General features: G+C 51.0%; 1 protein-coding gene across 2 annotated transcripts; it reads right to left on the bottom strand.

Moving 5' to 3' along the window:
• Nucleotides 1-57: 57 nt before the first annotated feature.
• Nucleotides 58-25,539, bottom strand: SCAMP2 (secretory carrier membrane protein 2). 2 transcript variants are annotated; one of them, XM_019983671.2, is made up of 10 exons: nt 25,360-25,539; nt 12,380-12,448; nt 11,850-11,948; nt 11,188-11,316; nt 9,641-9,758; nt 8,998-9,126; nt 8,191-8,350; nt 6,938-7,039; nt 1,855-1,972; nt 58-1,592 (listed from the first exon to the last, which is right to left on the bottom strand). In XM_019983671.2, the coding sequence occupies exons 1-10, from the start codon at nt 25,414-25,416 to the stop codon at nt 1,458-1,460; spliced, it is 1,116 nt and encodes a 371-aa protein (XP_019839230.1). In that variant the 5' UTR covers nt 25,417-25,539; the 3' UTR covers nt 58-1,457. The 2 variants fall into 2 exon arrangements, with proteins under 2 accessions (XP_019839230.1, XP_019839229.1); XM_019983670.2 differs by lacking the exon at nt 11,188-11,316 and having other exon boundaries at nt 25,360-25,538.

Here is a 25,539-nt window from a genome sequence, read left to right as displayed (position 1 = left end):
TCCCTACCCTACGGGGCACTCCCAACTTTCCAAATACAGCAGACATCAGGACCAGTATTGTCTGAAAATGTCTTTTGTTTTTATTTAAGGACAAAATTGAGACATAACATATACATTTGTACACGGAGAAAAAAAATACCAGAAAGGAGTTTACAAAACCTTGGTCACTGCCATCATCATTCAGTGGCTCTGGGGCTGTGTCAGCTGGCAGCTTCGGGGCTGCCTCTGGTTAGGCCCCAGATGCCCTGGGTTGGACAGCTTTTTGAGAAGTCCCCTCAGTCTACCCACCCACTCCTACCATCTCTGGAGCACAGGATACAGGTTTTAACCTTGAACTCCTAAGCACCCATTAGAGTGACACAACTCCTGGGGAATCCCCAGGACTAGTGGAAGGTGATCTAGACTCTACTTGGGGAATACGGGAGAACCCTGGGGGATTAGTCTGGAACCCTTAAAAAGGTGGCCTGAAGAATGAAGTTCTGAATTCATTCCCCTTGCCCTCCCTAAGAGTCATACAAGCTAGATACTACTGATGGTGGGGGGCAGGGATAGGCAAGAATATGAGGCCAAGCTAAAGGGCAGCTGTCCCTCAGAAAGAGGAAATCAAAACGAATAGGGCCAAACCACACCAGGACAATCAGACCCACCCTAATACAAGACTGCCAAAAGCTGGGCAAGACAACTTCGGGTCAGTGTCCTCTATCCCTCTCCATCCCCAAATCCTAACCAACCCCATTGCACATTCAGTAAGTCTAAAGAGGGAAGGGCTTAAGAAGGGCCCCAGAGGGCACCACGTACTGCCCACATCGGGAGGATGCAGGGGCCCTAGAGGGCTACGAAACAAACATGGCCTGTTTGTTAGAAACATAAGGCAGGACAGAGGCTGGAAGCCCAGAGTTCACCCTAGAGTGATCTGAGGAAGAGCCCAGACTGCAGTTCATCTAAAGGGGAGCCCTTAGGAGGCTCCCAGAGTCTGAGCAGGAGGGAAGGGCAGGACTGTGGAAGTGACAGGCTGGGTCCATGAAGCCAGATTCCCGTCAGGCCTGCTGGGGAGGAGTGGAATCTCAGGACTCAAGGTGGTTGGGCCCAGTACAGCCAGTGATCCCAAGTGTGTGTGTTTGTGTTTGTATGTGTGTGAGTACATGTGTGTATCTGTGAAGAAGAGAACTTCAGTCCCATTGCTTCCAAAGATACAAAAAAATCCTATCAAACCACCACCAGAGAAGAAAAGACAGCTTTTTTTTTTTTTCTCTTGTGTAGAAAAAAGTCCCTGTCCCTCCCTCCCCTTTCCTCAGGTGGAAGGGAGAGATGGTTGCTGAGGGAGGAAGAAGAGCCATGGGCAAGACCCTCCCCAGGTCTGTGCTGGGCATACCCAATGCTTAAGGCACCCGTGGAAAGTGCAGCTCAGAAGGCAGGTGAGAGAGAGAAGGCCAGGGCAGAGGGAGGAGTCAGGAGGACTAATTCCCCTGGAACGCTCCTTGGGCAGCAGATGAGGCGGCACTGCGGAAGGTCCTGCTACTGAAGATGCCCTGGGAAAACTCCTCCTGGGCCTGCTGGAAGCTGGCCCCTGTCCTGCGGTACAGGGAGTGCACCTGCAGAAAGAGGCTGTGGTGAGAAAAGTCCACCCGCCTGGGGGCCACCAGCTCATGGGCCCAAGGCAGCCACCACGGACCCCAGCCTGTCTGACCTCCCACCCAGAGCCTTGGAGGAAGCTGCTGGAGCTCTGAGGACCCAGGAGACACAACTGCTGTAGTGATGAACATCCCCCATGGAGAAAGCAGGAGAGAGGTGCCTACCCCAGGGGCTGGGGCTTCCTTGGGTTTGCAGTTGGCCCAGCACCCACCACTCACTCACCCGCTTCAGGAGGAAGAGTGAGAGCACGGCACAGAGGGTGAAGAAGCCAGCCACCACCATCATGATGACCGACACAGCCAAGTTGTGCTTCATCGTAGACAGGGCTGCAATCCAACCACTGCAAAGGCAGAGGAGGCCGGGGAGAGCACAGTGGGATTGGGCCCCAGAGCTCCCTGTGAGGGGCTCTTCTCCAAGTGGCCACTGTGTGCTGAACACCACCCGGGCATCTCTGGGCAGCACAGAGCCCTATGGGCCAAAAGCCTGGCCTGTGAGGCCAGGCCTCTGTAAAGGCCACCAGGCCCCATAATGCCCATAGGGAATCTATGGGCCATGTGAGGCCTGGAAGGGAGGATGTGGCTGCTGCTTTCACTGTTAAGAGTGACGGTGGGTAGAGCCCTTTAGGGGACATGGAAAGCCTAGGGCTGCTCACTGCAGAGGGCCGTCCCTCTGGGAAGGAGGATCATTAGCCAACCCACTTCATTCATCCTCTCACCTCAGCTCCCCACCCTGCAGCCCAGGAACAGCCCTGCTGCCTCCAGCCAGTCACCTCTCCTTCCTGAGCCAGTGTTCTCATCTACCAAGGGGACAGCCTCACATTTTGATTTTAAAAATTAATACAAAGCTATAGCTATCGAAACAGTATGGTACTGGCATCAGGATAGACATATATTATAGATCAATGGAATAGAACTGAGAGTCCAGAAACAAATCTATATATTTATCATCAACTGATTTTAGACAAGTGTGCCAAAACCACTGAATGTTGAAGAATGGCCTCTTCAACAAATGGTGCAGGACGGCTAGATATCCACATACAAAATAATGAAGGTGACCAACACAATAGTGTAAAGCAATTATCCTCCAATTAAAATTACATTAAAAAAATTAAAAGGAAAAAAAAAAACACAATGAAGGTGCACCCTATTTCCACCATATAGAAAAGCTAACTCAAACCTAACAATAAGAACGAAAACTATTAGATCTCATTACAATTAAGAACCTTTGTTCATCAAATGATATTATCAGAAGTGAGAAACAACACACAGAAAGGAGAAACTTTATACATTATATACCTGACAAGTAGCTATGCAGCATCCTGAATATATGAAGAATTCAACAGACAATCCAAATACTAAATTAGAAAACAATTTGAATAGACATTTCTCCAAAGAAAATATGCAAGCACATAAAAGATGGCCAACATCATAATCGTTCAGGAAAGAGCAATCAAAATCACGAGTTACCACACTTCTAGATTGGCTATAAAAGAAAAAAGGAAAAAAACAAGAAAGGAAAATAGTAAGTGTTAGGGAGGATGTGGAGGAACTGGAATCCTCATACACTGCTATTGAGAATGTAAAATAGTTTGGCCTGCACTTCCCTGGTGGTCCAGTGGTTAAGAATCCACCTGCCAACCCAGAGGACACAGGTTCAATCCCTGGTCCAGGAAGATTTCACATGCTGTGGGGTAACAAAGCCTATGCGCCACAACTACTGAAGCCCGAGCGCCCTAGAGCCCAGGCTGCACAACAAACAGCCACTGCAACGAGACGTCCACACACCATAACTAGAGAGCAGCCCCAACAGGCCCAACTAGAGAATGCCTGCAGCAACAAAGACCCAGCACAGCCAAAAAGAAAGAAATACAATGGTTCAGCCACTGCAGGACAGTGTGGCAGTTCCTTAATAAATTATACATAGAATCACCATACAACCCAGCAATTCCACCCTCGGATACATACCCTAAAGAACTGAAAGCAGGTACTCAAAAACCTATACACAAATGTTCACAGCAGCACTATCCACAACAGCAAAAAGGTGGAAACCCAAATGTCTATCAGCTGATGAGTGGATAAACAACATGCAGTATCTCCAAGAACTATGGAATATTATTTAGTCATAAAATGTAATGAAGTACTAACATGAACCTTGAAAATATGCTATGTGAAAGAATGTGAAGTCAAGTGGGCCTTAGAAAGCATCACTATGAACAAAGCTAGTGGAGGTGATGGAATTCCAGTTGAACTATTTCAAATCCTGAAAGATGATGCTGTGAAAGTGCTGCACTCAATATGCCAGCAAATTTGGAAAACTCAGCAGTGGCCACACAACTGGAAAAGGTCAGTTTTCATTCCAATCCCAAAGAAAGGCAATGCCAAAGAATGCTCAAACTACCGTACAATTGCACTCATCTCACACGCTAGTAAAGTAATGCTCAAAATTCTCCAAGCCAGGCTTCAGCAATACGTGAACCGTGAACTTCTTGATGTTCAAGCTGGTTTTAGAAAAGGCAGAGGAACCAGAGATCAAATTGCCAACATCTGCTGGATCATCGAAAAAGCAAGAGAGTTCCAGAAAAACATCTATTTCTGCTTTATTGACTATGCCAAAGCCTTTGACTGTGTGGATCACAAGAAACTGTGGAAAATTCTGAAAGAGATGGGAATACCAGACCACCTGATCTGCCTCTTGAGAAATGTGTATGCAGGTCAGGAAGCAACACTTAGAACTGGACATGGAACAACAGACTGGTTCCAAATAGGAAAAGGAGTTCGTCAAGGCTGTATATTGTCACCCTGTTTGTTTAACTTCTATGCAGAGTACATCATGAGAAACGCTGGATTGGAAGAAACACAAGCTGGAATCAAGATTGCCGGGAGAAATATCAATAACCTCAGATATGCAGATGACACCACCCTTATGGCAGAAAGTAAAGAGGAACTCAAAAGCCTCTTGATGAAAGTTAAAGTGGAGAGTGAAAAAGTTGGCTTAAAGCTCAACATTCAGAAAACAAAGATCATAGCATCCGCTCCCACCACTTTATGGGAAACAGATGGGGAAACAGTGGAGACAGCATCAGACTTTATTTTTCTGGGCTCCAAAATCACTACAGATGGGGACTGCAGCCATGAAATTAAAAGACGCTTACTCCTTGGAAGGAAAGTTATGACCAACCTAGATAGCATATTCAAAAGCAGAGACATTACTTTGCCAACAAAGGTCCGTCTAGTCAAGGCTATGGTTTTTCCTGTGGTCATGTATGGATGTGAGAGTTGGACTGTGAAGAAGGCTGAGTGCCAAAGAATTGATGCTTTTGAACTGTGGTGTTGGAGAAGACTCTTGAGAGTCCCTTGGACTGCAAGGAGATCCAACCAGTCCATTCTGAAGGAGATCAGCCCTGGGATTTCTTTGGAAGGACTGATGCTAAAGCTGAAACTCCAGTACTTTGGCCACCTCATGTGAAGAGTTGACTCATTGGAAAAGACTCTGATGCTGGGAGGGATTGGGGGCAGGAGGAGAAGGGGACGACAGAGGATGAGATGGCTGGATGGCATCGCTGACTCTATGGACGTGAGTCTGAGTGAACTCCGGGAGTTGGTGATGGACAGGGAGGCCTGGCGTGCTGTGATTCATGGGGTGGCAAAGAGTCGGACACGACTGAGAGACTGATCTGATCTGAAAGAAGCCAGGCACCAAAAGCCAAATGTTAGGCTCAGTGGTAAAGAATCTGCCTGCCAATGCAGGGGACGCAGGTTCAATCCCTGGTCCAAGAAGATTCCATACGCTAAGGAGCAACTAAGCCCGTGTGCGCCACAACTACTGAGCCTGTGTTCTAGAGTCCAGGTGCCACATCTACTGAAGCCTGTGTGTCTAGCCCATGCTCTGCAACAAGAGAAGCCACTGCAACGAGAAGCCCACACACGCTGCAACTAGAGAAAAGCCCATGCAGCAATGAAGACCCAGCACAGTCAAAAATAAATAAATAAATAAATTTTTTTGTTTAAAGCCACATATGATTTCATTAAAATGAAATGTCCAGAATAGGCAAATCCAGAGATGCATAAACAGTTTAATGGTTGCTATGGGCTCAGTGAATGAGGGAATGAAGAGTGACTGCTTAATGGGCATGGAGTTTCCTTACAATGTGATACAAATGTCACAGTGTGATACAGAATTAGACAGTGCTGATGTCTGCAAGACACTGTGAATGAACTAAATGCCACTCAATTATACAAAGTGGTTTAAGTGGTAAACAAAATGACAGATTTTATGTTATGTGTATTTTATAATCAGTAACAAAAAAGGGAGGCGGGAGGACTTCCACCCAATCGTGGGTGTTCTGAGGTGAGATGAGAAAGTCACCGGGAGGCTGGAGGCCTCGGAGCTCAACCAGGCAGACCCAGGCAGGGCAGTGAGGGGCGGAGCAGGACCAGAACTCAAGCCTTCTGGCTCCCAGTCCAGGGTGTAAACAGCAATTGTTAATCACAGTCTTCTACCAGGATCTCACTGAGGGTAATGAGTAATGAAACTGGGTCACCAGTCAAACAGAAAAGGGGCCAGGTTAGAAATAGCAAGGCAAGAAGGCAGAGGAGAGGAGGAAGGCAGCATGCACTGAGTGTGAGGTGAGTCACCCCTCCTCGCCACTCTGGACTTGCCAGCTCCACTGGAGGGCGGGGACCAAAATAGTGCAGCCCTTCCAGGCTCAGGCTTTCAGCCAAGTGCCAGCCTGACCTTTCTGTAATGTTCCCTGTGCACTGGAGCAGAAAGGAAAACATCAGCCATCAGCTTTGCTCTTTGAGACTAATTCTGAGCTGAGAATTGCAGCAGCCGGGACTCTCAAGCCAACTGGATGCTCAAGGAGAGCAGCCTGAAGGAGCAGATCCTCCAGGGGTGAGGGCTCCACCTCCTGAGGTTACAGGGCCTCCAGAAAAAGTCACAGCTCACAGTTTGTAAAGGCCAAGACATCCATCGGCAGCCGCCCAAGCCTTGGGGCTCGTCCGGGGCCTGTGGGAGCAGCCGCAGGCTCTAGGAGGGCCCGGCAGGAGAAAAGGACAAGGGCGCCCTGCAGTGCAGGACACAGCCCTGAGAGCCTAAGGATTCAGGCCAACTCCACCCACAGCACTCTGGAAAGGGGTGAGCAAGGCGAAACAGTGAGTGGCTACCGGGGAAGAAGCGGAAGAAGGCAGACCCCTGCTGACCCATCACCCCTCTCCCAGCCATGGTGGAAGACGGGTCATCGGTGGGGTCTTTCTGGGAGCAGGGGAACAGGGCCTAGTCCCCTCTGTGCTGCCCCACGTCTCACCTGTCCCCAAGGCTAGGGATGCCGATCAACTGGATGATGTAGATCCCTATTTGACAGAAAAATACAAAGAAGAACACGAAGAAGCTGAAAGAGTTGTCAGACCTGTGGAGAGAGGGGGAAATGAGAAGTCACACAAGGGCTTTGGGCTCAGACCTCAGCCTTCTCACTTGCCAGGATACCTTCCTCGCTAAGAGACAGGAGGAAGGTGCCAGAGCAGACAGAGCTCCAGGGGTCAGCCACACTGTCCATGAGGACAGGGACACACAGACACCCCCGTAATCAAAAAGGTCTTGCCTTCCGCTGCCTTCCAATTTAAGGGGTCAATGCTTGAGTGCTTACAGAACTTGTAAATAAAGTTGCTCACCCCACGGACAATGTAACAAACCTAACAGTCCATTTCCTGAAGTTATCTCCATTTCATAACAGGTAAGAAAATCTAAGACTGTTATAAAGATAATAAAACTTTAAGAATCAATCTGTAGGCCTGGGCGGAAGAAAAGACACCTAGGGAGTAGGGAACACCAGATAAAACTGGTGTTTGAGAACTTCCATCACGCCCTGGAGGGCTAGAATACAGTGAGGGTACAGGTTTTGCCTGCTGAGTACATGGGAGGGTTTGGCCACTGCTCTGCCCCTTCTTTCCCAGGACCTGCTGGGCTCCCTGTCTCTCCTCCCTTCTCTCTTCACTCCCTGCTGGGCTCAACTAGGAGTTGAGCATCAACTCCTAGTCTCAATTCCAAAAGTCCTAGGGGTCTGTGAGGTGGATTCATTCATGTCCACAGTACTGACTCTAGGGCCACCGGTCAAATACTGGCACTCATCGAGGCTCAAGGGTTACTGGGGAGGTAGGGGGAGGGGCAGACATGAGCATGGAGGGGTAAAGCTATTGAGAGCTTATCTCACTCTTATCAGACTCTGTCTGGCTATCACAGACACACAGCCTCTCCCCGGAACTAAAATCCCAATGAACCAGACAGACTGGGAGCAGGGGGAAGGCAAGGAAGGCTCTTGATTTCCTCTCTGGGTCTCCCGAGCCTGGTCCAAGGACAGGGCCCAGAGCAGACCTCTGGTACAACAGAGGAGAAAACAGCTGCTGATCCCTGCCTGTTCTCACTAAGGGTGGGGATCGGAAAGTGAATTTCCCCACCATTCCATTCCGCTCTAAGACTGGGAGGGGGCCCCAGGGCTGATGGGCTTTGGCCTGCTACCTGATGCCAGCCATATACTACTCACCCCTGCCCAGCCCCACTCACCTGAAAGCCTTATAGATGGGTCGATACCAACAAAGGAAGGCACAGGGGGTGAAGATCACAAACCACAGGATGGAGAGGCCGAAGTCTACTCCCCTGGAGGTGTCGACTAAGAACCAGGCCAGGCAGGCAAGCAGGTTCAGAAACAGAGTCACTGAATGCACTGGGGAAGGAGAGGTGGGGAGAGAGAGGCTTGTGCCAAGGGGACCGAAGGCCTCCCCACTGAGGCAAACCATCCCCTGAAGAGGAAATGAGGTCCACGCTGTGAGAGCAGCTGCAGAAATACTAGAGGACCTTGGTGTATACACAGGCAGGGTGTTCTGAGACCTTAAAACCAGGGAATCTTAAAACTCAGGTATCTGAGGAGTGGCAGTGGAGGGGCGGATACAGATACAAGGGCTGAGCTTTGGGGAATGAAGTCTTTCAGCAGGCTTTCCCCTGGTTGTGGACAGCCCCCAGTGGAGCTACAAGAAGTCTTCTCTCCTTGCTCCTCATTCCTAGGAACCGAGAGGACCATGGGGAGGAGAGGCCTTCCCCTAAGGAGGGCTGTTCAGTGCAGAGAGCTCTGTAGGAACTCTGAAGCCTCCGGCTAGTCCCACCCTACCTGATACGGGGTCTGGACAGGCCCTTGTGGGGAGGTTCCCAGGACAGGCAGCAGACTGTGGGGAGCCAGTTATGTGGGCAGAGACACCCCTCAGCCCAGCCCAGAGAGAGGCTGCAGCCTGCCAAGAGGAGCAACCAGAGCATAGCCAGCACGCTCGAGTCACAGCCCACTTCACCCTGAGCTTGAAGGGGCAGAGCAAGACTCACACATCCAGAGATAGTAGAGCATCTTGCATATCCGCTGGTAGTCGGCAGGGATCTCTGTGGAGAAGTCCTGATAGAAGCAGGGCTTGACAGGGCACCACACGGGCAGGGGCGGCCAGTTGTTCTCTCTCACTGCATGGGAAGAGGTGAGGAGGTGAGCCCGGCCTTAGCAGCAGCGTGGCGGGGTGCACATGCGGGCCCAGTCCCTGGGCCAAAGCAGGGCTCCCGGGGGGTGCCAGCAGACGGGGCTCAGGGTGTATGGATATGGAGTGGGATGGGGAAAGAGGACCGGACACAAACACCCCTGAGCTCACTCCAATACAATGGACCCCAGATGCACTGGGAAACACAGAGCTCGACGGCCTAAGTGATTACTTTTATTAACCACCAGACCGTAAGCACAAGGGGGCATCATCATGGGTAAGGAATCCTGGGACCAAGGCTCCCACTCGAAGTAAATTCCAGAGTGGGGAAGGAGTGAAGAAATAACCTACATCCATTAGGACCAAATGGCAAGTCTCCTGACCTTCACCTTACTTGGCGTTCCCCAGGACAATGCCGTGACAGAGCTCAGCAAAGCTCTGAGGCTGCCCTGGAACAAGCGGGCTCAGGGAAGTCCTAAGCCAGGCAGCACGGCCTCCCCTACCATGTAAGTTGGCCACCGTGTTCTGAAGCTCCCGCTCCTTCCGTTCCAGCTCGGCCGCTTTCCTGTCCAGTTCTTCCTGCTGCCGGAGCAGGCTTGCCTGGGCTGCAGAGGCCACAGCCTGGAGGGTGCAGAGGAGGTGGAGGGCAGCCAGACACAGAAGACAGTGAGACAGTGTCGGTCTGAGCTGAAGCCAGAGAGGCCGTGCCCCACGCAGGGAGGGCTCAGGGGCAGTCCCAGGCCCAGGTGTCATGGGTACCCAAGACCACCATGGAGAGGCCGAGGTGACCTGCCCCCCACCACCTCCACACCACCTCTGGCCCCTTAGCCATCACCAGGGTTCTCCTCTCCCTTGTATCCCTCAGCTTGAAAGAGATGGGAACTATCCCCATATTGGAGTCAGGCAAAGTTCAAAGTGACTTTTGAGGTAACAGCAAAGGGAAAAAGACTTCAGAAGAGACCAACCTATAGCTGGAAAGCCAGAGACTCAAGCCTCATTTGAAGAACATGGAATGTGCGTGCATAGGTGTGTGTGTCTGTGTGTGTGAAGGGGAAACAGTGCAGACCCGCCAGCAGTGAGAGAGGAAGGGAGATACTTGAGGGCAGCCTTGTGCGCCCAGAGCCTCGGGATCTATATTTAAGGACTGTCCTCCCACCCAGGAGCTGCCCAGAGGCACAACTGAACTGTGTGCCCCAGTACAACCCAGCAGCCCTTTAGGCTTGGCTGTGCTTGGCCTTGCTTGCACAATGTGCAGAGTTCAAGCTTTATCCCTCTCCAGGCAGAGCAGGGAAGGCGCTAGGAGACTACACATAAGGCTGAACAGAGCTGGGCTTGGGCACGGTGTTCCAGCCTAGGGCGCTGCTCCCCTTGTTGGGACCTGGTTCCTCCTGAAGTCTACAGTCCTCCTTAGGGAACAGGTATCAAACTGGTCATCTCATGGAATAATAAGGCAGGCATTCCTGCGCATGCGTGTGTGAGCACATGCAACACACACACACACCTCTCCCTCTTTAAAAGGAATTCTCCAAAGGGCCACGGCTGCCTTCAAGAGGTAAATTTTTTGTTTGTTTGTTTTGGCGGCGGGGGGGGGGGCGGGGGGCGGTGCGGGGGGAGTCTTGGCTCCCTGGCCAGGGACTGAACCCATGCCTCCTACAGTGGAAGTGTGGAGTCCTAACCACTGGACCGCCAGGCAAGTCCCAGGAGGTAAATTTCAGGCAGTGGGGGCAGAAGCAGGACCAGAAGTGGCCACACTAGACCACACTGGGGTCTCAGCCTCCTCTCCCCAAGTCTGCAACTTCAGCTGAGTAGGCCCAGGTCCCTATAGCCCACCACCCAGCTGGACAGAAGTCACTCTTGCCTCTGAGTCTCGCCTCACCTCCACAGAGCTCTAGGGCCAGGGGTGGGGCCCAGGGGCCTGGGCAGGGGCCGCACGTTCAGAGAAGTCCAGTCAGACGACAGGAGCAGCCTGGGGCCCACTGGCGCCCACAGCCCAGCTTGGCTGGGCTCTGGGCACCTTGCCCTCCCTCGTGCTCATCTACTCTTCGCCTACCTTTGGCAGGTTTCGCAGGTAGCTGTCTCTGAGAATACTATCTCCTCCTAGCAGCATCTGCCTCTCTGAGAGCTCACTCACTGCCAGGAATCTGGTGGGCAGGAACCTGCTGGCCTGTCTAAGCAGGAGCTGCAACACACAGCTCCACTGTGGGCCACGCTCACCAGGGGCCACGAGGAGCGGGCGGTGGGGCTGGGAGGCACGGAGGGGAGAGTCGGGCCCAGAGCACACAAGGCTCAGAGTACTGGTGGAGGGACAGAGGAGCGCAGGAAGGCAGGCGGGAATAAATGAGGTTTAAAAAAAAAAAGGGAGAGCGAGGGGAAGAGAGATTCTGGGCCCTGGGGAAGAGAGAACGAACCAAAGGCCGGAGGAGGTTCTGGAAGGACACAATAGGGGTAAATGCTCTTCCTGCCACCAAGGAGCCTGGCCTGGTGAGTACAGCTTATTTTGGGTGGTGGTCATGGGGTTGGGGGAGAGGATATAGTTGGTAGAGCAGACCCTCCACCTGCAAGTGACCAGCTCCCAGGAGATGACCCAGAGGGCCCTGGAAGGGGAGCCCGGGAGGAAAGCCCTCTGCCCCTCCTCAATCTCGGGGCTCAGCCACCAGTCTGGGTGTGTCCCTTTCTGGAAAGGAGAGGCCAAAGGGATCTTGTCAACGGTACCTGGGGGGTTGGCTGGGTGGGCTCCACTGAGGGTTGGAGAACTGCCGGCTGCGAGGCCCCGGGCATCTGTGAGACAGGAACCGTCGTCGCTGCATTTGTCTGCGTGGGGCAGAGTGGAAGAAGGAGGTGAGTGGGCCTCCCCCAGTTGGCCACGTGGGGACAGACTCACAGCCGGGAGAGTGATGTGCCCTTGCCTGTGAGGGGCGCTCCCTCTGGGCCTGCCCTGCGCCTGCCTTTGTAGCTTCGTGGCCAACAAGCCTCAGGTTCTGGGCAATGTGAGGCCTAACCCAGGACCCTGGATCCAGACCTTCCCAACACTGCCCGGCCCTCCTCTTCGGGGAGCGCCCCAGCTCATGGATCCTGAAGGGACAATGGATGGGTTCCTCTTCCGTACCCCACCCCCCTGAGTTCACATTAGGACTGTCTCTTTGAGGAACAGAACTTCTCTGTCTCTGCCAAGTCACCTTACCCAGAGATGCCAGCACCACCCAGAGAACCCAGAGACTCAAAAAGAGGGCATGCCCACCAACCTCTGAGAAAGGGTTGAATTCAGCCAGGCCTCCCTGTGGGGCATTGGTCAGCTGGGTCACAGAGGGATCCTGAGAAGGTGAGAAAAGAGTCATCAGATGCTGGGGAAAAAGGAGAGTCTTGGTGATGGGGAGGGAGACCACCGTCTCTAGGCCCCTCCCAGGGCTACCTGGCTGAAGTAAGGCTGTTGATGGCCCTTCCTAGAGTCCTGGAGAGCCTCTCCTGAAGGCTCCTGTACCCAGCCCCTGCCATACCACACCTGCAGTCATTTCTCCCTTGCTGGAAAAGGAGGGCTGCAGCCCAGATGACTTGCCAGAAGAGACCCAGAGCAAGGTTTACATTCTGAGGCCCAGGAAAAGACAACACAGGTGTTCCCTTTGGAGCCCTTGAGAAATTCAAAATGTTTAGGGAATTCCCTGGTGGGCCAAAGGCTGGGACTAGGTTCAATCCCTGGTTGAGGAACTAAGATTCCCTAAGCCATGCAGTATGGCCCCCCCTCAAAAAAGAAAGGAGATTTAAGATGGTTTAGCCTGAAAACTAGTCCAAGCAGTATTCAGGCTGAAGTAAAGCAAAGTGAAACGATGTGTTAGCACGTGGGGAAGTCTACTAGCTTACAGTCCGCTTCTGAATGGACCTGACTGCTCTGCGGGACCCAAGGGAGCCAGCAGGGTCTTTTTGGTTTTTTGGGGGAAAAAAAAAAAGAAAACTGTACCCACACAGCATGTAGAATCTTAGATCCCTGACCAGGGATTGAACTCTGGCCCCTTGGCAGTGAGAGCACTGCGTCCTAACTACTGAACCATCAGGGAATTCTGGCACCTGTAGGTTTGACTCCAGAGGGGGGTTGAATATAAATGTCCCCACCACTTTATGGCTGCTCTTTACTGGTACTGGCCACTTGCCAGATTCGGCTCCCTCAGATCACTGTTTCCTGGAAAGGGGAGTCATCTGGGACCCACCAGCCTGCAGGGAATGGATCTGGTGTGCCTTGCGCACGCAGGCACACACACACACACACACACACTGACTGCTTAGAATGAGTTCCTCTAGGATTGTCTTGATTGTCTTTTTTCCTCTAAATTATTTTTCTTTAAATTTAATTTTCAGTTTTGAGTCACTTGGTTGACTGATGAATCAAATGATACTATGGTTTTACAGGTGGTCTTCCAGAGATGCCAGATGGGATCAGCACAGCTTAGGTACCAGTTGCTAACACCTATAAAATAACCCCCACCTCCTAGAGGAGACTCACTTAAGAGTTCTTTGGATTTCACCCTCAAAATAGCCAAAGAATTCAAATGATAGGTTATCCCAGAAAACCTTGTGCAGTTAGTGAAACTGAGGGTGTAACTAAGAACACTCAGAATACCGCACGCAGTTTACGTGGGGTGGACCAGCGTGATTATAAAATGACAGTGATTAACGTGTACACGCTCTGTTAGGGAAGACTAAGGGGAAACAGGTATTCAGCCTAGAAACACATTTCTCAGTGGATTTCCTATGAAGTCAATGTGTCTTGAGTTTAACTTTGAAACAAAGTTAAAAATGTTTTTAAAAAATAAAGTAAAATAAACTGGTTTAAAGTATTTACCTTCCGGGAGGGTTTGTTTTTTTGGTGGGGGAAGTGGGTGGGGGAGGGTGGGTAAATAAGGTGGTATGAATGGATACTTTTCACTTTATAACCTTTCTATACTGTTTAGTTATTTTTATTATTTTACAGAAAGCATTTATTCCTCTCATTTTCTAAAGGACAATTTAAAGTTCTGGAACAAAAACATGCTGCTGGCTGCCAGTGCTGATTTTATTAAACCATGCACACTTGCAAGGAATACAGATATGAAGGACTCAGCTGAAACGCCAAGAAAATGATGTTTTGGGATTTCCCCCCCCCCATTCTTTTAAAAAAATCCAAAAATGTCCTCAGAACACAGCCTTTCTCCAAGTTTTCATCCTTACGTTTCCCAGAGGCCAACCCTTCAGGCTGAGGGCCTCACACAGGGCTCCCTGCCATTCTCTCTGCCAGTGCTGGCCTGGGGCCGGGCTGGGCACCTAACGCAGCTCCTGCACACTCGCACTCCCTTCCCTTCCCCACACAGAACAGGTATGGGGCTCAGGTCCAGCCCAACAGCGATGCCTCTGGGAGAAACAGCTGCCCCCAGACTCTGCCAAGGCCCCGTTACAAGGCCTCAGCGAGGCTCCCCTGTCGGCACACCTCACCCGTAGTCTCTCACGGCTCATCCAGATGCTCCTGGCCTTCTTGCCCAGCTTCCCTTCCAGCAGCAAGCCTCCACAGATTGGATTCTTAAACATATATTCATGGTAGACAGACTCTCAGAGAGCCAGTCCTCAATTTTCAAACATAGAAATGGATATTCGCCACCCTGCAGGTCTGGCTCCCTTATCTGAACATTTATACAGCCAAGGGTCAGCGCTAAACATGCCTCTCTCTCTTTTTTTAATATCTATTTATTTGGCTGTGCCGGATCTCAGTTGTGGCACACAGGATCTTTGGTGTGGCAAGTGGGATCTAGTTCCCTGACCAGGGATGGAATCCAGGCTCTCTGCACTGGGAGTTCAGTCTCAGCCACTGGACCACCTGGGAAGTCCCAGAACGTGCCTCTTTCACACATTCTGCCATCTTCGCACTGAGGCCATCAGGCCCTAGAGGGCAAGCCTGTGTCTGCAGGGCCCCAGGGCCTGGCCCAGAGCTGGACACACAGCCTCAACCCACTTCCTGTCTCCCTCGCGTCCTTTCTGCTGGACACCATCCTTGCCAGGTGGCTCCTGCAATTTGGACAAAGTGACAAGGTGAGGCTCGAGAGGCCAGTTGGAGGAACTGGCCTTGAGGTTTTTTTGTTGGCTGAACGACTAGCAGATTTCTCCCAGAATTACTGGGCTGGCTTCCTGCAAGAAGGATCTAGGGCTCAGTATCTGTTCCCTTTTCAAACTCCGCAGACATCAAGTCACAGCCCAGTAAGTGAGCTGAAGTCACTGAAATCAGATCCACCATCCAAGGGATGAGTTACTCGAGTCTGTCACTACAGGACAAGGGCAGAGGGGCGGCCGTGGTAGCAGTGTCAGGAGCCAGCATACCCGCTTGGCTGAGGTGTACGCCTTAAATAGGCAGCCTCCATACCTGTGAAGAGATGTCATTTTCTTACCAAGGTTAGCCAGAAGAGGATTCCGGAGGGTGGGTGGACTGATCACCCTGTCCAAACTGACCCCTCTTCTTTCTCAACAATCTGAAGGACTTGGCCCTGGACCCCTGATCAGGCTCACCACAAACAAATCCTGTCTCCTCTAGCAGGCTGTAAACTGCAGTCAGGTGCCTCTGTGTCTAGTTCATACTTCTGGCTCCTAGTGCTTGGTGGAGGGCCTGACGCAAGAAGAAGCTCAGGTAATGTCTGGAATAAGGACTGCAGGCGGACAGCCCTTCTCTGCTTTCTCTACGAGGTGCTACCCAAGTGCCAAGGCACAGAGAAGGGGAGGGCCGCCTGCATCAGAGCGGCAGCCCCAGGGCCTAGGAGGACTCTGCTTGGGGAAAGGAGCCTGGAACACTGGGAGACATGGGTGCTTTCCATCTGAGGAGACTAGGCACTTTCTGACAGATGTGTGTGGTTTCAAGAGAAGCTGAGGCCCACTGAGAGAGCAAGGGAGGAGGAGGGACGGACACGGGAGCCGACACGCAGACTGTCTACCACGCACAGGTTCATCACGCAATGATACTGCTGCTAGTCATCCCAGAACCAGCCACTGTGTCACACCACCAGAAAAGAAGGCTCTACCAGCCTTTCTCAACTTGGTTCCTCGAGAGAGTCAAGCCCCACTGCCCCAGGCCATCCACTGTCTGCAACGACCTGCCTTCTTTCCTGTGTATCAGAACAGTCCTGGTGATGTTCCATCCTTGGGAAAATGGAGAAAACAGTAGTTCCAATCAGCTTCTGTGTTCTGCGGCTCAGCTGAGAGGCCCTGGCTGAGAAAAGCTACAGCCTACCTCCTCATTCAACCTTACAACCATCCTGTGAAGGAGGAGTATGAGGATGAAGAAAGGCCCAGCTCAGAGAGAGGAAGTAATTCCTCCAAGACCTCAGGGACTGTAGTGGTTGAGCCCAATTTTGAATCCAAATCTGTCTTTCTCCAAAAACACAAGTGGTAAACCTGCGTGGGCAGAGTCTCCCCAAAGCCTAGCTCAGGGGCTGACCGATGGAAGATGCTCGGTCAACATGGGGTTGAGGGGTCAACCAGGACAACTGGGTCTGCTCGGCTATTTGTTCCTGAACTTCAAAGCAGTCCTTCTGGGTGAACACCCTTGGAAGGACACTGGCAGAGAATCTTGTGAGTAAGGACCACACTGACTGGCCTGAATGAGGACCCTCAGCTTTCCCCTCGAGTCACAAATAAGCCAACAGCAGGAATCTTCCTTCCCACTCACCAAGCCTCAGCCAGCTCGTAAGTGGGTCAAGCATTTAAAAGCATGTGAAAGCTAAGTCTCACCTACCAAGAAGTAAGCTGACACCCCCTCAGTGCCCAAAGGACTCAACCGGCTCATGCCCTTGCCTGAATTTATAACAAGAAGAACGCGCCTGGTCTCAGTTCCTTTCATGCAGTGAGCAGCCACACACAGGGTGAGGGACACACCAAGAGGAACAGAGTGCAGCTCCTACCCTTCAGGAGACCACAGTCTGGGAGCTGAGACAAGCACACAGCACGAGTGACCATGGGAGGGGAGAGGAGGCTGGGCGGGCTCGGAGGAAGGCGAGCACAGGCCTGGTCAGGCAAGCTCAGGCCATACAGCTCCAGGAAAGGGGGCACTGGGTGGAGCTGGGCTGTGAGGGGCTGAGAAAATGAGGCGGTACAGCTGGGCTGGAGTTCTGCTGCGGCGGCGGGGGGAGGGCCTTGAAAAACATACTTGTTTTCACTGGTTTGGCAACCCCTCTCCATGCATCTCCCAGGTCTCGGCTGTGCTTGAGTTTACTGCGACTTTTCCTTGCTTTCCCACCCTCCACTCCGCCCAGGCTCTCAATGTGAGGTTTATTTCAGGCTTCAAACAAACACATTAAATAAATACCTCATAGACTAAAAAACAAAAACAAAACTTGGCCACTCCCTCTGAGAGGCCAAGAGTCACCACTACTTTGGATCGTCTGTGAAGTCCTGTTTGCTTTAGTGACAAGGCTGCGTGTCACAGCACAAGAAGGAGCGGTCACCCCCACGTTGGCCGGCTCGGTCCCAGGCAAACGAGGCGCCACGGTTAACCTTGGTTTCTCTGAGACAGCCTGAGAAGCCATCCAAAGGAAACATGACAAAAACATGTGAAAATCTGCATCTGCGAAAGTATCCACTGCGCTGGTATTTACAACAGGGGGGAGAAAAGCAGGGGACAACTTAAATACCCAGCGACAGTGAGCTCCAGTGCATTTTGGTACACATCCCCTCAATGGCCGAAACAGTCACTAAAAATCACAGTTATGAACACAGGGCAGCAATACGGAAACAGCTCGGTTATACGAGTATCAAATGACGATTCTGTCAGAAGTACTCGTAACACAACACACATCAAAACAATGGCTGCAAAACACTAGTAGAAACAGGGATGGTTTATTTTGTCTTTCAAATTTTCTATAATGTGATTATGTTATGTTTATAATAAACAATGTCACGAACCTCATTCCATAGTTCATCAGGCACTCTATCTATCAGATCTAGGCCCTTAAATCTATTTCTCACTTCCACTGTATAGGGCAGAAAGTGAAGAGGAACTCAAAAGCCTCTTGATGAAAGTGAAAGTGGAGAGTGAAAAAGTTGGCTTAAAGCTCAACATTCAGAAAACAAAGATCATGGCATCCGGTCCCACCACTTCATGGGAAATAGATGGGGAAACAGTGGAGACAGTGTCAGACTTTATTTTTCTGGGCTCCAAAATCACTACAGATGGGGACTGCAGCCATGAAATTAAAAGACGCTTACTCCTTGGAAGGAAAGTTATGACCAACCTAGATAGCATATTCAAAAGCAGAGACATTACTTTGCCAACAAAGGTTCGTCTAGTCAAGGCTATGGTTTTTCCTGTGGTCATGTATGGATGTGAGAGTTGAACTGTGAAGAAGGCTGAGTGCCGAAGAATTGATGCTTTTGAGCTGTCGTGTTGGAGAAGACTCTTGAGAGTCCCTTGGACTGCAAGGAGATCCAACCAGTCCATTCTGAAGGAGATCAGCCCTGGGATTTCTTTGGAAGGAATGATGCTGAAGCCGAAACTCCAGTACTTTGGCCACCTCATGCGAAGAGTTGATTCATTAGAAAAGACTCTGATGCTAGGAGGGATTGGGGGCAGGAGGAGAAGGGGACAACAGAGGATGAGATGGCTGGATGGCATCACTGACTCGATGGACGTGAGTCTGAGTGAACTCCGGGAGTTGGTGATGGACAGGGAGGCCTGGCGTGCTGCGATTCATGGGGTCGAAAAGAGTCGGACACGACTGAGCGACTGAGCGACTGATCTGATCTGATGTTAAACAAATACATACACACTTCTTTTTTAAGAAGAGAGCCTGAGAAGCCATCAAATGAGCAAGGTGCACCCTGGGGCCTCCCTCCCTGCCACAGCAGTGATGTACAGAGGCTCCCAGGAAAGAGAGGCCAAGTCCCTGGCCTGGCGTTGAGGCGCTCCATGGCCTGGCACCAGCTTTCCTCCAGGTGCAGCCTGTTCCCCATCAAATGGAGCCCTCTGCCCTCTCCTTCCACCGCGGTCTATCTACTCCCTACACAAACCATTCCAACCAGTGCAGGGTGAGGGCACCAAGAAAAGGCCTTGGTTCCTGCCCTCAAGAAGCAAATAGGACAGAGAACACAACAGAAGCCAGGGCAAGAAGTGACAGCATGTGACCAGTGCTGAACAAGGGCATGGGCAAAGGGCTCACAGAGGAGGGAGCGAAGAGGCTGTCGGAGACTCAGGGAAGGCTTCTCTGAGGTGGCATCTGGGCTGGATCTCGAGAGAGGAAAGAAATTAAGCAAGCACTCAAGAGGGAGAGGAGAACAGCATTTGCAAAGACATGGGGTCTTTAAAAAGACCTTGCATACATTCAGTGAGAAGGATCAGGAGACTACAGAGCAAAGTGTTATATACAAAGAGAGAAGCACCAGGGACCCAGCCTGAAGATGGCTGGGCCAGACTGCAGGCTGTGGCAATGGGGGCAACAAGAGATTGTGCAAAGCCTGTGTGCTTAGTCATATCCAACTCTTTGTGACCCCGTGGACTGTAGCCCACCAGGCTTCTCTGTCCCTGTGGGTTGCTATTTCCTTCTCTGGGGGATCTACCCGACCCTGGGATTGAACCTGTATCTCTTGCGTTTCCTAAACTGGCAGGTGGATTTTTACCACCACTCCACCTGGGAAGCCCTCAGAGATTGTGAGCAGTGATCATCTCCGCCAGCAGTGAGGAGACTGCAGTGCTCATGGAAGGAGGATGGCAGGAAGACTGCCTGGGACACAGAGTCCACATGGGTGATAGTGAGGCTTGAGCTAAGGGATGACACAGAGGATGGAGAAGAGGGAACGGGCTCCGGAGACCCTCCTCAGGTAGACGCTACGGGCTTGACCACTCCACAGGATGGTCGGGGTATAGAGTTACTGCAAGACAAGGACACAGGGGAGGGGAAGGGAAGGGAAGGGGTGGAGTGACTGAGGCTGCCAGCTCGGGGGACCAGCAAACAGTGCCACCACTGAGCAAGACAGGCAGTCATGGGAGAAGAGAAACAGGATTTTCAGGAGCAGGGGTGTGGGAGCAGGGAGAGGATCTGGGAAGGTATTGATTCGCATCAGAGAGATTGATAAAATGCATCTGGGTGGAATGGGTGGAAATGTCCAGGTAAGAGCTGGAAATACTGGTTTGGAGCTCAGAAGATGAGGGCTAGAGCTCTGGATCTGAGCCCACTGGAATGTGGATGCTACTCTGAGGCCACGGAAGTGGGAGGACTTACTCGGAGAGGTACACTGAGAACAAAGCCAAGGACAGAACTCTAGGACACCCTGAAATGCAGGAGACAAGAAGAGAAAACAGGCAGAAGGAGGTGAGAGTTATTAGTATAAAGAGGCCAAGGACAGAGAGAACTTCCAGGAGACTGGTCAGAAAAGCTGGTGCACCACAAGCAGCGGACCCACAGATCCCAGAGAGTCCACAGTGAGGTGGCGCCTGGGGGCGTGGAGCTGAGAGTGTGCGGAAGTGACTTAAGTTGGTGCTCCTTCACCTGGAATACCTTCTCGTGCCATAGGCTTTCTGCTCCCAGGACCTCCTACCATAGGACTCTGCCCCGTTCTCCCTCAGATCCCTCACAGGTCCTTTTGGCAAATTTTGACTGCCCTTATCATGCCAGGGCATGCTGTCATGATCAGTGAGCGTTTCTTAGCTCTCCTGTCAGATTAGAAGCTCTAGCAGGCCATGTGCCCATTTATCCTGGTCTCCTGCACAGGCCCTCAGAGCAGCAGTGGCTCAGTGATGTGCATGAACGTGTCAGCATCTCATAAGAGCACTGCTGGACGGGTCACACCTTTCGAATTAATGTGCACAGCACTCTTCTCTGGACCAGCAGCAAGTACCCCTTGTTTGTCCTGGTTAAATATTACCGTTTCTCTGAACCCAGGATTGTCCTACTCCAAGTGGCTCCAAAGAAAACTTAATAGACAAGTAGGGTCAAAGTTCAGCTGTATCACTGGCCAAGGGCTTTCTAACACCCAGACTACCTCCAGGTGCCAACCATTAAGGCAAAAATCCCTCCCCACCCCAACCTGGGCAGCTGCCTGGACTCAGTTAAACTGTATGAACCTTGCCATTTTCAAGTTTCTTGAAACAATGCTCCTGTTCCCCAGGAAAGTTCTACCAGGTCCAACTGGGGGTTCTGAGAATTCCCAAAGCTGCAGTCAAACTGAAGTCCACCCTATCAGGGGAAGTGACACAGCCCTCAGTGTCTCTGCAGGGAACTTCATGTGACTGTTCATGCCCAAATCACATTTCTGCCATCACTTTCTCCTCCCACAGGAGAGAAATGTCTTAAATCCTTGGGAAGCAGCCATACCACCAAGATTATCTTTTAAGTGCAAGGAGACAATGTGTGAAAGTGATATGGTGTGATTTGGCGACTCACGAATGCTGAAAGGTTTTCTCTGTTTGGAACCACCAGCTAGTCCACTCCCAGATCAATGTCGACTGCCTGGGGTAACCTAACAGAAACACCAAGCGGCAAAGCAGCCCAGGCACTTGCTGGGGTCCGCTGATTTTCAGTGGACTGCTGAAAGAGAAAATGGGGAGGACAACACCCATCTGGAGCCCTCAACCTCTTCATCATCCAACAAGACTTTCTGAGAAACTTTTGGGAACAGACATACTGGAATTAGTAGAAAGCAGAATACCCAGATGGTACACAGCAGATGCACCATAATGCACAGAGGGATTAGGGAGTGCCAGGGGAGGTTGGGAAACCAGCCACTCTCGGCTTGCACTTTCCTGCTTCCTCCTAGGAGTTTGGTAAAAAACCTCTGCTGCACTCTTGTGACAACTTTCCACTTACAGTCCGACTCTGCAGGAAGTTTTCTAATAATCCCACTATAACTGTACACAAGGAGGAAGTCATAAAAGCCCACAGCCACAGTTCAGGTGGGGATGGAACAGAGTGAAGATAAAAAATATGTATAAGGAAGTTAACCTAAAAGCACACCAGGAGCTTCAGGGGATATTGCAAGAATTAGAAGAAGGATTCCATGGTTGCAAAACTCTGAGAAAGGCTGGATCAAACAAAGTGGAGCAAATATCTTTACTGCAGGATTTCTCGGAGCCTTTAACAAATGAACAAGCCTGGTCAACCTTCAGGAAAATGATTCCTGACTTTATTTGACCACAGAACCCTGAGCACCTTTCAGGACTGGCATTACTCAGAAAACATGCTATGTTAAAATATCATCTAATGCAATACAGGAGATTTCCTGGTGGCTCAATGGAGGAGAGCCCACCTGCCCGTGCAGAGGACAAGGATTCAATCCCTGGATCTGGAAGATACCACATGCCATGAGGCAACCAGGCCCACGTGTCAAGCAACTATTGAGTCTGCGCTCTAGAATCCATGCTCCTCAACAAGAGAAGCCACCACAATGAAAAGCCCAAGCACCACCACAAAGAGTAGCCAACACACAGCAATAAAGACCAGAGCAACCAAAAATAAATACATCTTAACGAAAAAAAAGCAAAATACAATCCATATTATTCCACCCCCACACACTGAAAAATAACAAAAAAGCTCACCTAATTTGTTACTTTCACCCTTACCAGTACTCTCATTTTAAGAATGGTAACAGTGGTGATGATGTTACATTCTTTCCTTAGCTGGCCTAAGTAACTGCCAAGGCAGTTAAAAATCTTAAGAACAGCACTATCCAGAGAAGAAGGCCCAGATCTGAGTCCCTTCCTGCTTCAATTAGCTAGTGACTCTGGCCATGTCCCATCCTCACTGCATTCTTGGTTTCTCATCTCTAAACCGAAAGGGTTAGAAGAGATTTCTGAGGATGTTCCCAGCTCTAAAAATCCACCATGGAACTCCGAACACTAAGTATATTTTCATAAACCACCATGGAGAGAAGGGGGAAAAAAAAGACTTCTGAAGGCCAGTTAGGTGTGACAGTTTCTGAGTCTATAGCCTCTCCACATTCTCTCTTCTGAGCTCTGTGCCAACACCCTAAGTAAATGAAGCTGGGCTCACACCCAGCCCCGCAAGGTCTGTGCCTTCCCAGTGTCCCAACCCTGGCAGTCAGAAAAGCAGAAACCACCATCACAAGGAGAGGGAGGGCAGCTCTCCAGGAAAAGAAGTTTGGGGGCCTCACACCCAAGGCTCCTTCTCCCTCCACAGCTGTGTGCCAAGAGGAAAAACCCAGCCCAGAATCAGGAGGAGCAGAATTGCAGCCAACCGGCTCTCGCCTTCCCCCACAGGCTTCCCCACCAGATGTTACTCTTTACAGGACCACAGCTGCTTCCTGTCCTGCCATACCCTGGGGCTGCCTGATGTACAGACTGTCTTGCTTCAATGTAGAAGTTACTTCTTCCACAGTTTGCACAATCATTTCTGGGGTTGGAGATGTGGTTTAAGACTTTCAAGCTGCTACTAATATAGGGCAAAATTCAGGCCAATTATCTAGCCCACTGCTAGCACTGAGGACAAGCTCTCGGCATCTCTGGATATCTGACTGCCTCTTTCAGATAGCAGCAGATATTTGATTTCTGATTCTGAGAGTACAAAAAACAGAAAGAAAAAGGCACATGATTACACAGCACACATACCAAAATGCTTCTGAAAGTGAAGTCGCTCAGTCGTGTCCTTGACTCTTTGCGACCCCAGGGACTGTAGCCTACCAGGCTTCTCCGTCCATGGGATTTTCCATGCAAGAATACTGGAGTGGGTTACCATTTCCTTCTCCAGGAGATCTTCCTGACTCAGGGACTGAACCCAGGTCTCCCACATTGTAGGCAGACGCTTTACCGTCCGAGCCACCCGAACTCCAGTATCATGCAGCATTTTTATAACTAAAGCAAAACAGTTATCTGAAGACAATGGCACAGGAAAAGAAAAAAAAAATGCAAATGTTCTTTCTTTACTCAAATAGAGATTACTGCCTTACATAAAAGATAAGGTCCTCCAAACAGTTCTGTCAAGAAGCATGAAGCTACTAGAGGAATGTTAGGAATTCCCTGATGTTACCAAGCTATCAAAATTTGCCTCAAGGGCTCCCACTGGCTAAGTCACCTTAAACCAAGAAAGAGAAGTAAACCGACATTCATTCTAGTCTCCTTTGTGTTTATTCTGACCCTTGAAAGAAAGGATTCAAGGTGGAAAAGCTCATGCTGTGTCTTGCAGGAAGGACCCCCTCCAAGGACTTCCCCTACACCTGCAGGAAACTTTAAAGTTGCCAATGACCAAAATAAAGAACAAGCAGGAAGAGTTCACATGCCTGGTGACATCCTGACAAAGCAGAAAGCTCGAGACTCATAAATCACTAGTCAGCACAAGCAAGCTTCCCTAGAACTGGTTTTGAGCATACACAAAACAAGAGGCACCGGAGCTTTGGAGTTAAAGGAGTCCCAACCCTCCATCGTGGAAAAGAATACCCCTATGCTCTTTGCTCAAAGGCGGGAAGGTTTCGGCTTTTAAAAGGAAGTCTCTTTTTCCTTGGGCAATTGTTAAAAGGTCTGGCCAGCTCATAGATCAGTGCATCTCATCTACCCTGTCACCACACACAGGTCCATCAGACCAACATTCCTTGCACTTCAAGCCCCTCAGAGGCTCCTCATTTCTCCCCCGTCTCTACCCTGGGCTCTCTCATCTAGCCAGAGCCCAGTCCAAACTAGATCCATGGCCAAGGTGTGAAATTGTTATCAAGGCCATAATTCAACTTGGGTTACCAGCCTTCCCTTTCTGACAAATCTCAGGGGCTCTCCTATATCTTATAGACTAGTTGGCTGTGTGTGTGTTGCGGGGGATGGTCTTTGGATTTTCTGACATTTCTCCATCCCTCTAGAGGCTTCCACCTCATTACGTTGCTGTCACCCTCTCTCCTAAAGTGACTCAAGGCTAGCGTCTCCTCAAGACTGCGGGATGTGGTAGTCACACTTTCCCCTCAGGTGAAGCCGCTTATCTCCCTGAAGCTGGGGGCTTCCCTGATCCTGTCTGCGCCAGTCCCCTTCCCCAGCGGTATCCAGTTAGAAGGGCTACGTTCCCGGGAGCTAGACAGTCCCACCCTTTTCCCAGAGTACAGCGCCCCGCCCCCTCCGCTGTTCCACCTGCTGCTAGTCCCGCCCCCCAGGCGCTACGATAGGACACCCCTAGAAGCCCGCTCTCCCATTGGGCAGAGAGCCCGTCCCTCCTACGCCACGTCTCCCGGCTCTGGCGAAAGAGGCCCGGGCGGCGGCCTTTGGGCACTGGACAGAGCTGTAAGATGAGGGCTCTACCTGGAAGGGGTTTACGTCCACTGGGTCCGCGAAGGGGTTGGTGTCAAAGGACGACATGGCGGTCAGGGGCCGACGAGCGAGCTCCGAGAGCGCTTCTGCCTCCGGGCACCCAGACCCAGCGGCGCTCTCCGTGCAGGCCCTCCACTTCCGGGAGCTAGGCAGCCGTTCTGGCGCAGGCGC

Source organism: Bos indicus, chromosome 21 (genome assembly GCF_029378745.1).
Source record: "Bos indicus isolate NIAB-ARS_2022 breed Sahiwal x Tharparkar chromosome 21, NIAB-ARS_B.indTharparkar_mat_pri_1.0, whole genome shotgun sequence".
Classification (NCBI taxonomy): Eukaryota; Metazoa; Chordata; class Mammalia; order Artiodactyla; family Bovidae; genus Bos; species Bos indicus.
Note: the sequence above shows the minus strand (reverse complement) of the source record. Positions and strands in the feature narration are given on the sequence as shown.

What these genes read in the sequence shown, in the direction of transcription:
- SCAMP2 (XM_019983671.2), bottom strand. Translation starts at nt 25,416, where the DNA reads ATGTCGTCCTTTGACACCAACCCCTTCGCGGACCCAGTGGACGTAAAC. An exon ending in ACCTGCGAAACCTGCCAAAG is followed by an intron (nt 9,759 to 11,187) that starts GTAGGCGAAGAG and finishes TGCACCCTCCAG; the next exon opens with GCTGTGGCCTCTGCAGCCCA. An exon ending in GCTCTACTATCTCTGGATGT is followed by an intron (nt 8,351 to 8,997) that starts GTGAGTCTTGCT and finishes CTCCTTCCCCAG; the next exon opens with TGCATTCAGTGACTCTGTTT.